This window comes from Scaptodrosophila lebanonensis, unplaced genomic scaffold (assembly GCF_003285725.1).
Source record: "Scaptodrosophila lebanonensis strain 11010-0011.00,11010-0021.00 unplaced genomic scaffold, SlebRS2 tig00000001-arrow-pilon, whole genome shotgun sequence".
Classification (NCBI taxonomy): Eukaryota; Metazoa; Arthropoda; class Insecta; order Diptera; family Drosophilidae; genus Scaptodrosophila; species Scaptodrosophila lebanonensis.
Window position 1 is genome coordinate 8,155,068 of NW_022060529.1, and position 17,526 is coordinate 8,172,593.

The 17,526-nt window shown below is 37.1% G+C and overlaps 2 protein-coding genes across 2 annotated transcripts; one reads left to right on the forward strand and one right to left on the reverse strand.

The window, feature by feature from the left end:
* Window positions 1–4,009: 4,009 nt before the first annotated feature.
* Window positions 4,010–12,611, forward strand: LOC115633642 (glycine receptor subunit alpha-2). The gene is made up of 10 exons (XM_030531083.1): window positions 4,010–4,138; window positions 5,169–5,245; window positions 7,315–7,414; window positions 7,495–7,649; window positions 10,094–10,249; window positions 10,307–10,680; window positions 10,745–10,774; window positions 10,833–10,931; window positions 11,026–11,130; window positions 11,413–12,611. The coding sequence occupies exons 1-10, from the start codon at window positions 4,080–4,082 to the stop codon at window positions 11,611–11,613; spliced, it is 1,356 nt and encodes a 451-aa protein (XP_030386943.1). The 5' UTR covers window positions 4,010–4,079; the 3' UTR covers window positions 11,614–12,611.
* A 738-nt stretch (window positions 12,612–13,349) lies between these two features.
* Window positions 13,350–17,174, reverse strand: LOC115634712 (periodic tryptophan protein 2 homolog). Its single transcript, XM_030532595.1, has 10 exons — window positions 17,047–17,174; window positions 16,875–16,987; window positions 15,549–16,811; window positions 15,154–15,493; window positions 14,953–15,098; window positions 14,753–14,900; window positions 14,461–14,695; window positions 14,232–14,393; window positions 13,646–13,862; window positions 13,350–13,578 (listed from the first exon to the last, which is right to left on the reverse strand). Exons 1-10 carry the CDS (start codon window positions 17,062–17,064, stop codon window positions 13,350–13,352), a joined length of 2,871 nt encoding a protein of 956 aa, XP_030388455.1. The 5' UTR covers window positions 17,065–17,174.
* Window positions 17,175–17,526: the final 352 nt, after the last annotated feature.

Here is a 17,526-nt window from a genome sequence, read left to right on the forward strand (position 1 = left end):
GTCAAAGAAAAGTTCCAATTCACTGTCATTTTTTGACGTTATATTGTTTTTTTTTGCGGACTTTTTGCAAACCGTGAACACAAAAAAACTCAACAACATGCCCATGACAGTCCGTCCCTCATGGGCCTTTAGGTTTTCAGCGCTAGGCATATTCATATACATATTATATACATATATGTACATATACTTTTTATATGTGAGTGTGCACGTCTGAATGTTATAATAGTGTGGTATCAGAAACGCGATTTATACTATTTACCGAGCCATATAGAAATTTCCCACGAGGCGTCAGGCGGTACTTCCAGCCCTCGGTGCTAGCTTTCGCTGTTGGGTATTCGTGTGGAAAAATCTACCTAGCCCTATATACATACATACATACTATATACTCATATGAAACAGTGTTAGTTTCGTATTTGGTTACGAGCATTTTGTGGAAATTTCAAGTGAAATTGCATGCATTTCATTGGAAAAACCAACGTCAGTGGTATATAGGAATTAACCTTAGTCGAAAAGCTGAACATAAAAAGCGGCCTAGGTCACCATTAAAAGTTGTAAATTGATATTTAAAACAAATATAAGGATTTTTTCTTGTTTTCAATGCCTTTTGAATGATCTAGCGAATGGTCAATTCTCATTTATTAATTCTTTGTATTAATAATATAAATTAACTAATTCTTAAGCTTATCAATTAGAAGAATGCGTAACGTCAACACTCATTCTAATAGCGCTTTCGGGATTACTCATTTCTATCAATCTACATATGTATATGTACCCTGCAATCATTTAATTATATCAATACCAGCTGGCTAATGCAAACTGAACTATTTTACACACACTATGCATTATGTTTGTATATATGTATGTATGTACAGACTATACATACAGTGAAAACAACGCGCAGTTCACAAAGCCATTTCCACAATTCCACCGCACCAGCGAACAGAACAGAACACCACACATTTGGGCGCGAGCTGGCTCAATTCATGCCACTGCCATTGCCACAGCTACTCCTCCAGCTCTAGCTCCGTGTAAATGGAGACCGTCGTCGCTCGATAGAGTAGCGCGTTTGGCTGTTGATTTCGCTGTTGTTGCTGCAATTCCGCTGCCGGCGCTGTCGGCTTTGCGTTAAATTGTGGCAAGACGGCAAGAAAGAAATTCGCGTATTTTCAGTTCGGTTCCAAAGGCGAAAGGATTTAAACGCGCCGACCAACAGCGCGGTAATTCCTTTATAATAGACCTCGTCATTGCTCCGATTGGCTAAAATACAGTTGGCGCGTCCCTTGTCGGCGGAGGTTCGCGTGAAGCTCACATTTAAATCGGCGTGTAATTGTATACCCGTTTTCAAAACGAATACGAAAACAAAATGTCACACAAATATTGCAACTAAATACATAATTACAATAATTGCTCAAATTATTATACTATGAGTGTTGCTACAAGTATAATGTACGTGCGTGTTACATATGTACATATGTATAATATTCGACATCGAGTATACCTTACCCGACTTTTACAAACCCATTATAAACAACTATCAGATTCATATGAGAAATATAACGTTGTTATGCAACACGCGAAACATTTTTGAGCTCCCAAAAGAAATCCTACGGAGTGCTTTTTTGTCGGATATAACTTACTTTAAAATCAATTAATATTAATTACTGCTATGTGGCAACATACCGAACGCGTTGGTTAATGATTATAAATGAATGAACTTTAACGACCAAGAATACGTATATAATTGCATGCCTAAAAAATTATTTCGATAGTACGAAACGAAACATTTATTTGTGTGTGAGTGTGGGAGCATATGTACGTCAACAGATCTCTATCTGCCAGAGATATGTACATAAATGCCTGTATTTAGGTTCAGCCGGATATGGTTCATCTTGTCGTCCACTCATTTATCAGCTAGAAATGGAATTTTTAATTTGAATTGCGAGTCTCCAGCGCCATTATCATTGTCACGGCCAATGCCAGTTTATGACTATATAACACGTTGTATGACGTGCAAATTATAATTGTCATATTCAGAACCAAACGGAACACTGAATTTCTTGCACTATATTTACAGACGCAAATGCATACACGGATATATCCGGATATAATAATAGCTGATCAATTTGAAATTTCAATTGAATGTGGAGCAACAGCGTAATTGCTGTTTAAGACTCGATTTTGTTCAAATTTAATCAAAATTGAAAACGGAACGACCGTTAAACGGGGTTTCCTGTATTTTCCGAAGGCCACACTGTACAGCAAATTGCAAACACTTACATATGTATAAGGAGTACTGTTAATACGTTTATTTAAATATTATATATATATGTATTTTTAATATATTTATATAGAGCGTTTAAAATGTTGGACCTTGTAAGTCAATTGCGGGAAGTGAAAATATGATTATTAGTGTAATGTTACTAACATAATAGTATATGTATGTATGCATTATTGTAGTAACTCAAGAAATCGAACAGTACGTTTTAGTCCATTACCCATTATTCATTACTTTTGCCGACATCGTTTAGTTTTCTATCTCTACAATTTTCTTATTCTTGTTAGTAATGGATAGTTCTGCTTTAAATTATTCATAAGTAAAATGCTTTAATAATTCTTTATGATCAGCGTCAATGAAATATTAATGAAGTCCCATAGCTAAATGCATGACAAACATCCTTTCAAATAAATTGTGGAGCTTCTGCAAGCGCCATAGATTTGATTTACGTGAATCTTCAACAATTTTAAAAAGAGGACATATGTATGCTAAAAGTATAATACTGAAAACAAGGTCTAAAAGGGAAAAAATCGTGATTCGGGATAACTATTTGCATGCGGACTTTTTTTCTAAAGTTTTTAATGAGCCGCCTAGTTTAATATATAAAGTAATAATCTAAAACTGGGTTATTAACAATCGAAGCAATTGTTTTTGAAGGATCTTTATTAGGTCACCCCCTAGATCATGTTCTGTAGAAACCACTGTTTCAAGTACCCTGCCACTCAGACACTCGTATCACACAATTGCTACGCTTTGAACTTAAATTGAGGAACTGTTACTGGCACGTTGGCTGCAGTCTCAGTACTCTCTCATGCTAATATGCATGGGGCATGCGGCTATGGCAATAAATGTAAAGTGTGCCCGCCTAAGTAAAATTTGCACGCGATTCAATTGTCTTGCGGCAAGCAGCTGCGCGTGCGGAGTGTGCCTCCAACAATTACCGCCTTGACCGCCGCCGCCTGCCTGACAGCTCTCTGACATCTTTGCGGATATCAATTTACGCGGACATGGACATAGACACGAAAACGAAACTGAACGAGCACACACACAGATGTGCCGATAATCGCAATTTATGCCTCGACATATGCATAATCCATCCATCCGTACAGTTGTATTTGTGTGTAGACATATGCATATCCGACAGCTAAAATCAACAGACAAATGTGCAACGCACACAACCAAGTCGCATCTGTGTGTATGTCTGAGTATTAAATACAGACGTTTATTAAGTTGAACAAGACTTTCGCTATGGCTTGTACACACATAGGTATATCATAGTCAGTTGGCACATGTACGTATCTGGGGATTTGTTTATTCGCCACCAGAACGCACGCTGAGCTGGTGCCGAGCCGAGCCGATCCGCGACTAGAACGAACTCAATTTTATTTCTCGTATGATGTTGATATCAAGGATTAACAGTAGAATCGTAAATGCCTCCGAAGATACTCAACACAGACACACGTTTGCATCCATCCTATAAAAGAAGCTAAATAATAATCCTTATAATCAGTGATATATCCACATGAAATGCTTGTGCATTCGAATGATGCTTATTTAAAGTGAAAACGAGTCGCAAAGAATTCAAAAAACAAAAATAATAATAATAATAATAATAATATAAAAAATAAAACACACACAACTAATGCCATACGTGATAAATGAAAATTTTGCTTACTCTTGAAGTCCAATTGAAATTCGGTATCGCATTGCTGATTTCATAAACTGAATTATGAAATTCCCACGTCGATGTAAAGTGAGATGATTTGAGGTTTGAGTTGATTTTCCGTTTCGTCTCCAACACATCATGCTGGACAAATACACAAACGCATTGATATCGTTTGGATTAGGATTCATATTGATGTGGTGAGTTTGAATTTCACTTGAATATGTGCTTTGTATGCTGCACATCTGTGTGTGGCCAATCGATATACTCGTATACTCGTAGTACTTACATACAAACATACTTTGAATATTCAGTTAAAGCCATTAACACACAGATTCCTTTATTTTATGACCCTTTTTACGTTTTCGTTTTACATGCATATGTATATTGAAATAATTAAGAATGAAGCTATTCTTACATTTTCAGGAGCTGTAGTATTTCTCAATTACAAAATCGAATTGTGTTTTAAGTTTCTAGCCTTACAGATTAGTTGTCAGGGTTTAGAGATATCTATCGTCAACTTGAGAATAAATTTAAGGAATTTATTGGTGGTCAAACTTCATGAAATCAAGAATTAGAAGAGAAAGGACTGGGCTTCATGTTCTACCCATCCTAAATCTTTATTAATTCAGCAATGCATCTTCTAGTCATTGTTATAATTCTAAAGGAGAGGCACGATTGTTTCATGGCCAAATCTTCCCTTTCTCAAGGCATATACTATTTTAGATCCCTCGATGTGATGCATGATATTCTTTGGGGTGACATGTGACATCGCATCATATGCCATTTTGTTTTGTTTTGTTCTTTTTATATTTTGCTGCTTTTTTTGCAACCCGTAGCCTTCTATATGCAAATATTGGCAAATCATTTGACAAACCAGCCAAGGTCACTCGAATCACAGCAAATGGGACTCGAACACGAATATCCATTCACTGGCTTTAAGCTCGGCTGGTGGCAGTGGAGCAAAGTATTCGGAAAATAGCCAAATAACTCGCTTATAAAAAGTTAAACAGCCAATCAGACACGGACACGAATGACGTTAATTGCGATTCATGCTGAATTTGTGAAAGTTTTTAGCAAATGCGAGGGGGTACTACTGCCCCAGACTCTATCCCTCTATATATATTTTGTATGTACATACCCAAATACACACCTCTTGTTTCCGGAATTAAAAAAATCGGTAACATTTTGTTGGTCACATGTGGAATTTAAATGTTTGCTCATTTTCAGGCTAAGCGAAGCCACGGAAGCCCACGTGAACTATACGACGAAGCCCCGAGTGGTTCTTCCGCCTAATTATGTCAAGGGTAAGTTCAGTTCAAGTCAGTTTAGTTTTATACAATTTTTCTAAGCAGTCGCCAGTTCGGTGCTGACACAACTGCGTTTCTTCAATTTTCCGAAAGCCCAGACGGGTAAGCTCTGCGCAAATGTATTTACATATGTACATGCATCTATTATTTTCTATTGATAGGCTATAGTCCTGATATAGTATCGGTCCGAAAGTTGGTGATTCAGGTTTTAATTGCACGGATTTTTAAATGTACATACATATGTATATGTTTGTATCTAGACAAGAAATTGCGTGCAGACGTGACGCAAAGAGTTTCAGGGTTTTTGTTTCCAATGTAACCAACACGAAATGCACGGCTATAACAGCTCGACTTCTGCCTATACATACATACATATGTATGCCTGTGTACTGACGTCATCATAATGCACTTAGCACGATATGGTAGGGAAATGATGTGGTTTGATATATGTATGTATGTATGTACATAGCTCGAAATCATACTTATTTGCAGCAAGCTAAAAATTCTTCGAATTTTGACAAATTAGACACATGGATTACTGTCATTTTTCGATGTTGAAAATAAGCAGCTCAGGCATTATTCAATCGAATCTGACTCTACTATCAAATACAAAATGGATGACGGCAAGAACATTGACGGTGTGGAGTCCAGTTTTTGCTGGCCAGCTGAGGGCGTGTCAGCAGAGATTGAACTGAACAAACTGTTCGAAATAGAAGCCATACTAGACCAACGCTTTCGCAATGGACAGGTAGAGTACTTAATAAAATGGAAGTACTGGTCTGACGAGGACAATACGTGGGAAACTGATGAGCGGCTCGCCGCCGCAAATCTACAGGTCAAACAACAATACCTACAACTCCAGAAGGGTGGAGAAGCGAAGGATGTCGGCACTGACATCCCCAGTGAGTCTCTAGAGACGTGGCGTTCTTAGTGGTTAAGACTTCGCATCTTTGTCCCAAAGATAAAGTTGAGACTGGCCCTGAAATATGGATCACAAAAAGTAAAGGGGCGCATTCCTTAATAACAGCAACAGACAAATGCAACAAAATAAACACACATATGTGCATTTTTCTAACAATAATAAAAACAATTCAGTTACGATGCACGCAATCCGAACATTTCAGAGGTGATTTCAATCAAGAATAGTATTAAAAATGTTTTTTAGATAAAATGCATTTTATTGTTTTGAATCTGCCGAATAACAAAACATATTTTTGCAGAGTCTGAATTAAGGCATTTATAAATTATATAAACTAGATAATGTAGGAACACCCTTTAGCAAAGACCCTTAGCCCTAATAACATGCTTACCAAATGTATAAAGCGCTAAGGAAACTTTACTTTCCGCCCTCGACATGGCTCTGCCTTATGCTTAGAAACAGAACAATTTATGTCTACTACCTATAAGTTAGCCCTATTTTGGGCTACCTGCAAAGTTGAGCCTTTGATTTTGGTAAGCTAAGATAGTTCGTTTTACACGCTTTACGTAAAAGCTCCTTCTTCAAAGAAAAGTTACATAGAGACCGATGGAACAACGGGCGGAGGTGCGGGCATGATTACATCAAAACAACGCAAACGAAACACTATAAATAATGGGGTACGCCTACGTGGGTGATTCGTGTATGATTAAAGGCTAAAATTGAAGCAATTTAAATTTGAAAATAATCAACACCACTATTATTCTCATCGATTTTCCCTTCTTGTAAAACCTGCTCCACAGTCTCTTGTCTTTGAACTTGAAATGGAAGGTTTATTTGTTATCGTATTCTCTTCGTCATGGTAGTGGTAATGGTTTATTTGGCTGGAACAATAGTTAGTCGGTCAGACAAGGACTAGGACTAGGTAGGGGTATATGAGTGGGTCAATACGCGCACGCAAATGGATTCGAGCACGAAAATGTAAGGCTTAGCAATTTTTGCGCCTTAAGCTCTCCACGAGGTGTTTTTAGCAATTGGACACAATTTATTTTAGACGCCTCTTTTGTTGGAAAACGAACGGGCCAGATTGGTCTGACTGTTAACGTTGAATCAGTTGGTTGATATCGTAAATAAATTTATTCATTTGCAGAAATACGACCGCCCTCGCAGAAGGGCTCGCCAGTGATAGTAGACTTTAGCATATTTGTTGTAGATATTAACTCAATAAACGTAGAGGACATGGACTTTAGGTAAGTGATAATCAAAATGGTGATTTGACAATCTTTCCGGGGAATCACAATCTAGTTAGTCACTATCCGTGGATTTTCAGAGTAGACATGTTTATACATCAGCGGTGGATGGAGTCTAGACTGGAGATATCAGACGACATATTTGAGGAAGGCGACGATTATGTGACGTTACTTCCAGAGTTTTTCGACAATCTCTGGCAACCGGATCCGTATTTTCTGAATTCAAAGATTGCTGGTAAGTATTTAATCAAAATAATCTTCTTCGATTTCATTAAAATTGTATTGTAAGGGCGTATATATTTATGTGTGTGGCTTCGGCTATTAACTAAAGCGCATTTGTAGTATGTTTAAAATTAACAAATCTAGTGATTTATTTATGAAATCGGAAATGGCAATAATTGTTCATCAAAGCACGTGTACTATTTTTCCCTTAAATGTACCAATGCATTTGATTTGTATATAATAACAGATTCTTAATTTTTTTACTATTGATTTTATTGTTTTTCACAATTCCCGAACCAAAAAAAAAAAAAAAATTAAAACAAACAATTTTACAATGCCAACTTCTAAGGATTTGGAAGCCCATATATTGGGACAACTTCAATGCTACGCGCTAAGGATGAAAGAGAAATAAAAAACTTTCATCTGAACAAAACTTTAAGTATACCTACCTACAACAAAAATCTAGAATGTGCTGTCAATCGCCAAAAATCCAAAATGACTTAAGTTCACTGATGATTCATGTATAATATCAATGCATTCATTTCTACCTACATGCAATACTATGTTGAATGAGAAACTAAATTCAGTATCAATAAGCAATCAATTGTGTTAATTGTATCCAATATCGTACCAACGCACATTCCCCGACCATAACTCCAAGAATAATACCAAATGCAAGAGCGCACAAATTTATTATGTACATTTTCTTTTATTTTTACGTTTTCCATGCAAGTATGTATGTATTTATAAGATATATTATTTATATTAGTTATTAAAACTCATTTTACAACCTACAACCTAAAACACCGCAAATATGCAAAAAACTCAGAGTAGCATAAATTGATTAAACTTTAAACCGCTTACATACAAATATATATAAGTTTTGAGCATATTTAAAAATAAATATGAATGCCTTCAAATTATATTCTAAACAATTAGCTTTTGTGTGGAAGTGAAACATAATTGGAATTAAGAAAAGCATACTTTTAGGATGCACCTTTCTGCTGCCAGCCATTTATGAATAAAAAAACGGTTTTCCTTACATTTTTTCCAAGCAATTGTGAATTGTATTTGAAGCTGACAATATTTAATGATTCTTGTTTACCTTAAACGATAGATGAAAATGACGTTTTGAGAAAACGGGAGCGGATTTTGCTTATCCACTCTGCCAAATTGAACCCAGAATTCAAGTAGAGTTCTTCTTATTTTGCCCCTGCGTAGGTTTTTACATAATAATTTTCTGTCTAGGTTGCAAATACCACTTATTCTCATTGCGTGCTACCATAAAATCACCCTCAAAGTACACAAACCAATTCTGAATTTGGCTGCACCTGTTCCCCCTACAAAAAAGGTAGTTTGGGCGTGGCTTAGCTGACCGTGCAACATTCAAGGTCACTGCCACCAGCAAGTGCTGGCTTCAACACCCACACGTGCTTGCAACTGACCTGCACTCTTTGCAGTACTCTATGTATTTTATATTGGGCTGCTAACGCCACTAGACAATGATTAGATCTTACCTTGACTCTTTGGTTTATTTGATGGCTTTGACATTGTCAAAAAACTGAACATTAATAAGTATTAGTGCGATTCTTCTATAGCAATTACCGTTAATAAATATAGTTATTTGTTTAAGTAGTAAGCATATTGTTTTTGAAGCACTTTCGGGGCACTGTTTTGTTTCCAGAATTTAAATGTTCTCACTAAATGCAATAACACTGGTTTACAACATTTTCTAAACATAACTATACTATTTTTTTTTTGCTATTTTTTTACAGTTTGTAATTGTTGGTTTTTTTTATTGTATAAGTAGTTGTAGCTCACTAAGGCGACCTTCCACTGCAGAGTTAAAAAACATTGTCAATATAAATATAAATATAAGTTGAAATCTATCTAGTTGCCTATCGAAAAGCTTGAGGTGTGGTCAGAGAGCATACAAATATATCTTACAAATAGACTTTGAAGATGTAGAGAAAAACTATATTTTTTTTAAACCTATGTATATACATAATCTACAATTCGTCAAATTTGAGAACAAACTTTTTGGTCCCCGACCGTTCCTTTAATTCTTTTGCAAACTAATTGATTTTCCTATTAACTCCCTGTGAACACCCTTTTCAATAAATTTTTTTTAATTTTAAATTAAAATGAAATATTAAAAATGTGGGAAATTTGTTATTTTGTTTTATATTGCTAGATAAATATAGAACTGATTGGCAGAGAAAGATTTCTTTATTTTCAGTTTTGTTTAAAAATGTTGGCACTAATTTTCTTTTTTATGTTTGTAAACTGGTGTAGTAGTGGCCGCACCTTTTTGTATTGCCTTTGTGGCAGAGCACTATTAGCATAGCACTTGGCATCATGACAAAATTAATTGAGCCTCTACCAATTCTATAGTTCTAATCAAAGCCACTTTGTTCCGCATCTCTGCAACGTCTTCTCGATGTCTTCTCTTTGTAGAAATAGCCACTCTGACTCACAAATTTACATCGGTGACCCTTTACAAGAATAAAACGGTTCGCTATGCAGCACGGATGCACGCAATCATAGCCTGTCAGATGGACTTCCAACTCTACCCAATGGATATACAAGTGTGTCCCATATATATCGAGAGCTGTAAGTCGGAAAATAAAATGAAGGACTGATTTTAAAATGCGAACACTTTCCCTCAAGTTTCATCCAACAACCAGAAGGTCAAGCTACGCTGGTCAGCGGACGGAAATGGTGCGACGCTCAATCCAGAACTTAAACTGTTGCAGTACAATCTGGGCCCATTGGAACTGGAGGAGAGCGACGGCTATATGCCGGAGAAGGTGGGAAATTTTTCACGCCTGACCGTCTATTTTCGCTTCGAGCGCCAAATCGGTCATCATTTGATTCAGACGTTTGCGCCTTCGTCCCTGGTCGTCATGTTGTCGTGGTTCAGCTTTTGGCTGGGCCTGGACGCCATTCCAGGACGCGTAACATTGCTCGTCACATGCATGCTGACGCTCGTCACAATGTTCACGGGTCTCAGGGCGGATATACCACCCGTGGCGTATGTTAAGGCAATTATTCAAACTCAAAGGATTATAAAAATTCCCCTAACTAACTGAATTATTATCCCAATAGGCCCTGGATTTGTGGATGGCTGGCTGCATGGTAAGTGCCGTACAACGCCAATTGGATGATATTTAAATCATTTGAATATCCGCTTTAGGTATCTGTATTTGCTGCCCTGGCCGAATTCGTGGTTGTTAAGGTTCTGGACGTTCAGTACCAATACCAGGTCAACCGAATACCAAAGGTATTACCCATGGTAAGCCGCCAACCTGGTGCCTTCTTAAATAAATAATGTCTATTTTGTTGTTTGGGTTTTTTTTTTTTTTTTTGCTATTGTTTATCGTATGCAGCGCATAAGCAACATGGAGAAAGGTCAATGTGCAACTATGGCGAGCTGGGAGGGTGGAGCCGTGCGGTCACGAAAGGCCACACAAACTCCGACAACACCGGGCCAGGTGAGTGAGTAGTGAGTTGCCTTGGCACACATTTCTATGGGACATAATGCAGTTTGTTTTCCTTCAAGCTAATGATTTTGTATTTGTTTCAAATTACTTCGTATTTCTGCCATCGATAAAGAAATGATGCCCAATTGAAACCGCACACTGTGCCGCCTAAATAAATCTAAAATTGACTGGGGAATTTTAACATCCTTTTCATTTATTATGAATTAAGAACTGGGTTGATTCTTAGCTGCAGCGCATACTATATTGTTAACAACATATATCTTCTCTTTACAGACCTCCTTGCAGGGCAACGGCGGACCGCCAAAGCCAGCGCGACGGCAGAGTCTTCTATCGGTAGCCTGGACGGATACGGACACCGGTGTTGAGAAAATTATGTGGCGAGAAATCGACAAAGTCTCACGTGCCGTATTTCCCATACTGTTCTTTGTTTTTGTGCTACTTTATTGGCCCATACTGCTGATGAAGTCATCCTAGGACTTGGGGAGTTCCAGAATGCACACTTCTGGACTCCGTTAAAAAAATTTATATTAAAAAACAAAACCAGACATCGAACTACACACCCATTTTACACAATGCTGAGTTAACTTTTGCATTTGAGGCACAAAACTTGGTAGGCGCAATGTTGACTTAAAGGCATAGTGCGCGTATAACTTATAAACCAAGTAATCATATACATAGCTGAATGGTTCATAATTCATATTGAGCATTATTTATGTGCGTCAATTGCTGCTACTATATGTTTGTTCTTTTTCTCAGATTTTCTTTTTTCTTTGCAGTTAAGTCTGCGTACATATTAGAGAGGCTAATTCATTACATTGTCTAAATCTAATTTTAATCAAATAATAATTTTTACAGATGTTACCTGCAGCTAGTTAAGCTTGAGAGCACTTGCCAGACATTTTTTAACAAAGTAGTATTCCAAAATATTTACAAAAACTTCACCGAATTGTATGTTTATTGGGGTCCGTATTTGATATTTGCTCAGTAGTATTAAAAATTGGGGTTTCCGATCCTAGTATTGCACAGGTATAGATACATATAGAGTGTATGTATTGTGTGTATTTTTGAGAAGCAATGCGCTATGATAAATAATAATGCTACTTTAAAAGATTCCACAAAAATATCAATGCTTAAAAATAATTTCGGGAGGGGATATACTAGCTTTAAATAGTTGTCTTGTAAGCAGGAGGAAGTTTGTACAAACGGGAAACGTATATTCTAGGCGTTTCATCAACAAATGCAGCACAGTGCTTGTGACAATACCTTAACCTATGAACGTCTGCAGCCCCCACTTTATATATTCATCAAGTTAGTTAAAACATTATGGAAGGGGGCTGCTAATATATCATTCCTTTTTAGTTTTATTTATTTAGTTTTTTGGCTAAGCAACTTCACTAGAAAATAATTGGTGCTTTAAAGATAATAAAAATTTAATATAACTAGAGAGTATAAACTTGCTATTGTAAATAATATTAGAAATGCCATTTAGAAAAATTTACACTTCAAAGGCCATTCTATTTTTTATGCAAAGTGTATTCAAATCCAAGCGAACTTTAGTGCTGTGGCTTTATACAGATTTTATATATGTATCTAAATCGAGTTGAAAGTAGTGCACGAAAATCATTAGGGCACAGAAATGCAGATTTAATTGTTAAGCTAACTAAAAATTACAAACAAAACTGTATATGTAAATAATAATAATGTATACTTTTAATTAACACATACACATTTTCATTTATCTGCAAAAAGAGAAAATATTTGAAATATTTATGACTGTTACTTTCAGAAACAAATCGATAGATTCATTTTCATTTTGCACTCAAATAAGTTCGAACGATGAATGAAATATTTAATTATGCTGCATTATTCAGATAACATTTTCTTTTTCTCCAGCTAAATTGTAATGTTCTAATAATTGCTTATTATATAAAATATTTGGTTTTATCTAGTTACCCAATAAATACTCTTTCAAAACCTGTCAATAATATAAGCAAAATAAAATGTACAATAATATTAATATAAAGCACCAAAGGGGGCCTTTTAATTATTTCATGGGGGTAATTTTCACATCAATCCCATCTACAAGTATGCCAAAAATGTTGACATTTAGCCCTCCCTTAAATAGGAATATAATAATAGATACATTTTCTCAAGTCCCATTTGATACATTTACACAAATATAAACTTTTTTTTTTTCAATTTTATTTCATTTAATTTGCATCTTCATTTTCACTAACGTCATCCTCGTCCGAGTCGTCTTCATTCTCGTCACTAAACTGTAATTTCAAAGATCCTTCATCTTGTGTTCTTATAAGCAACATTTCTGAATCGCTATCACTCTCATCCATTGCTGTTTTATCACCATTAGTCTGGTTCGAATTTTCGCGCTCCCTTGCAGTGTCCAAAAGCACGCGCAGAGTGTACTTGTTGAAGTCGCAGCTATAAACATTTTCGAAAAAAATAATAGATTTTATATTACTTATAAACTGATACAACAGATACTCACATTTTATTTAGCATCTCATATTTGCGTGAGATACTTTCGTGGAGCGCCAGCAAGGCGGGGTTTTGAAACGCGCTATCACGATTCCCGTGGCTAGTTAGCAAGCAGCAGCACCATTGCAAGTAAAATTCTATGTGGGGCGAAGATTGCAGCATGCGGGCCAGATTTTGGAGTAAGCGGTGGGCGAAATCATTGGATAGATCTGCGCAAATTAGTTCAACTGAAAAGAGTATTATTACTAATTTACGACTAATACAAACCAAATTTTATTTAAAGCAAGGATATTCTTTTGTTGTTTTTTAATTTATGCATTTCCGCTTGGTTATGTTTTTATATTCATGGGCCATCAGTTGGCCGCATGAATGCAAACATACCCTTGAAACAGTTTACTAACAACACGTGCGCAAATTTGCACATTCGATCCAAAAAAAAAGGAGTCAGCGAGAAACTTTAATACAAGGGTGTGTTACAGCCATTTCTATTTATAGCTGCAAAAAGTTAAGGTCGCTGAAGACCTTGTTTCAAAGGACTTTTAAAGGAGACAAGCAATATAACTATTCAATTTTATTACACATGAGCAACCACTTACTGTCTTTATAGGGTATGCGTTCCAATACTAAGGCAATCAAATTTGGATCGTTTAATTTTAAACTCATTATAAGTGCTTTTGTATATTCTCTATTATTTAGGGCTTCATGCGTGGCCTTTGGTGTAACTTCCAGTGACAAATCGAAGGGATCGAAAACAACACCTGAAGAAGATAAAACTCATCAATTAATGCACTTTCAAATGCCTTATAGGTTTTGCAGCTTTATTACCCTTGTCTAGCGCATAAATGCACAATCCTTCAGTGCCCGCGGCTGCGAAGGCTTGTCCGGTGGGTGAGAAGCGTACACAGAACACCCTTACTTCGGGCTGGAATCGACGCGCAGACATATCTCCTTTTCGTACGCCCGGTAACCGCACAGCCACCTTGCCCCCTTCAAGTTCTTCACGTTGCTCGATCAAAGCCATGTTACCAAAATCACTCATATGCTTACGGCTGATGAACTCCTACAAGTATAGTATGCATAATAAGTGTACAATGGACAGCATATATATTGTACTTACATTTAGACCATCCAGGCTCTGATTTTTTGTTATCTCAAATTTCTTTAACAATATAGCCTCGCGCACATGATATATACAAATATTGGGCGATTTGCCTGCCGCCAATAGACATTCACCATCAGCTGAATATTCAATTGTGGAAAAGTAGCTATGGAAACATAACTGAGTAAAAAAATACTAGCAAAATATCATTCACTCACTTAGCCTCAGCATTTTTTTTGGCCGTTATAATGTCTGTCTCCAAACGTCCGCTGCCCAAATCGTAGCGTCCTTCGATTGTGTTCACCTGCGTGGCCGATTTTACATCGAAAATAATTATGTTTCCACTGAGTGTGGCAACTGCAACCTATAGAAATAAACTGTCTGAATAAATTCATTGTTGTTACATAAAACAAACTTACTTCTTCACCATTTGGATTGAATGCTACACTTGTCACATCTGCGAGTGCGTCAATGGATTCATGTTCACTATTGCTTTCCAAACAGTTCCAAATCTTCACAGTTTTATCCCATGATCCAGAAACAAGTGTTGAAGAAATGGCCGATGGCGAAAAGGCCAGAGAAGAGACTGGACCTTCGTGCCCACTGATTACTTCCAACAGTTTTCCCGTCTTTACAGACCACAAAAAAATTTCGTACACATCCTGACCACCTGCTACAACTAGTTCGCCAGAATAATCAAGTGCAACGGAAGCAAATTGTGCCGGTGTTGGGGATGTAAAAGTACGAAAATTTCGATACCTGCCAATAAGAATGTTTTATAATAATGTTTTAAAAAGCCTGTTAATAAACCGACCTGGTGATATCGAAGGCACGGACAGTGCCATCCAATGAGCTGCTAACAAGAAACTTTTTGTTGCGACTGAACTGGACGTCGGTAACTCCGCTAGTGTGTTCACTAAAGGTGACGAAACAGAAACTACTTTGTGTATTCCAAAGTTTTACCTTCGAGTCCTCGCCTCCTGTAGCAATATATTGGCCATCCGATGAGTATGCAATGCAAGTCATCTCACTGCTGTGCCCCTGCTGCTTCATAATATATTGCTCGCTTTGCCATTCCCATACCAGCAGTTGGCCAATTTCGCGCGATGCCAAGGCCAACCAATCTCCCGTACTATTAAACAGCGCAGTTGATATGGGATAGTCTGAGATGCTTAGCGAATGAATCATGTTCACGTCAGGCAATTCGTAGAGGTAGAACGCTCCAGTACTAAATGCTACCACCATTACCTTAGTCCGCGGGTTATAGTTGGCTGCAGTTAGCAGAGCATCACGATGCTCTTTCCTAGGTTCATTGGCCAAATAGTGGCGTGCGAGCTTCTTGTAGAAAAATGGATGTGCTTTTCTAACGCTCTCATCTTTGATTTCATTTTCATCATCTGGCACTGCCAGGGTATCTGTTTTTTCTATGACATTGTCCACATCATCTTCGGACTCATTGCCTGAACCAGCAGCAGTGGTGGGTGGCTTTTTTTTACGCTGAGGCTCTGCATTCTCATTTCTTGTTTTTTCTGTCAAGTCCGAAGGCGCCAAACTGCATTCCCAGAGACAAAGCTGTCCATTCCTACTTACAGTATTCAAATGGAGGCTATTTGCTTCAAAGAAACAGGCAACTATAGCGTCTGTGTGGCCGCTGAGACTTGTTGTACGAAAATTTTTAAAAAATTTAACTGCACAAATTTTTGTGGAGCTATCACGGCAGCCGATGGCCAACAAACTGGAATCCGGTGACCAATCCAACCACGTAACATCGTCATAACCACCTATGAAATGTCGCTTCAGCACAAAAGGATTGTACTCGCCTGTTATTTCGCCTGGGGCGCAAAAAATGAGCACAACGTTGCCTTGAGCCACAGCGAAATATGCTCCGTCAGGACTAAAGACTATGCACTGGACGCCACTTTTGAACTTGTGGCTATGTATAACGGTGCAGGATATCATGCTGATAAGTTGTGCTTCGCCACGTTCATTGACAGCGATTAGCAAGCTCCCGTCTGGCGAAAGAGCAATGTTGGTATAGTTGTATCTCGACTCCACCGACAATGTTCGCGACTTGTTGCTTGTAAATAAGAACGTAATATATAGACGATTTGATAGCAAAATTTACATGTAATCTACCTACTTCTTCAAGTCATACACCGTTATCCGATTGCCCACAGGACTAATAACAGAATTTCCATCCGGAGAAAAGGCCAAGTTTCCATTCCGGTAAATGGTGCCCATCAAATTTGTAAACTTCGGACAAACGGGTGGGTTATTAATTTGGCAATTGTAATAATTTCGTTTGTACTTACTTTGAATGAAAACTTCATTTTTGGTCTTTTAGTTTATGGGTATTTTATTTTCTGCCTTAGTCAAAATACATGCGGGGAAAATATAATAAACAAAATTCTCGCACGTGTCGCAGGTATTAGCGTTGCCAACTTACTGCACTCTTTCACACAGTTGATCTCCATCTGACAACTAGTGCTGCCAGTCCTGTAAAACTAAATTCCGGTATTGATATCGAAACCATCGATTAAAATCGATATAATCAGTTAAATTATTCAAAAGTACAAAATTAAAGGAGTAATTAATTAATATATTCATTGTGCAACAATTATATAATAAGATAACAGTTTTACAAATTAACTATTTCATTGAAAAACATGGAAGAATATTTGTAATACATATCATATATATTAATTAAACATAGTTGTCAGTATATTCATATACATAAAATTAGGCAAGTTAAACTATTTAAACGGGTATCAAAGTTAAAAAAGGAACATGAC

Bases quoted from the DNA above. Each gene is read 5' to 3' on its own strand.
- LOC115633642 (XM_030531083.1), top strand. From the start codon at position 4,080: ATGCTGGACAAATACACAAACGCATTGATATCGTTTGGATTAGGATTC. The intron at 7,415-7,494 runs GTAAGTGATAAT...GTGGATTTTCAG, and splicing joins GTAGAGGACATGGACTTTAG to AGTAGACATGTTTATACATC. The intron at 10,681-10,744 runs GCAATTATTCAA...TTATCCCAATAG, and splicing joins CACCCGTGGCGTATGTTAAG to GCCCTGGATTTGTGGATGGC.
- LOC115634712 (XM_030532595.1), bottom strand. The intron at 16,812-16,874 runs GTAGGTAGATTA...CTTATTTACAAG, and splicing joins ACGGTGTATGACTTGAAGAA to CAACAAGTCGCGAACATTGT. The intron at 13,863-14,231 runs GTAAGTGGTTGC...TACTCTTTTCAG, and splicing joins ACGCATACCCTATAAAGACA to TTGAACTAATTTGCGCAGAT.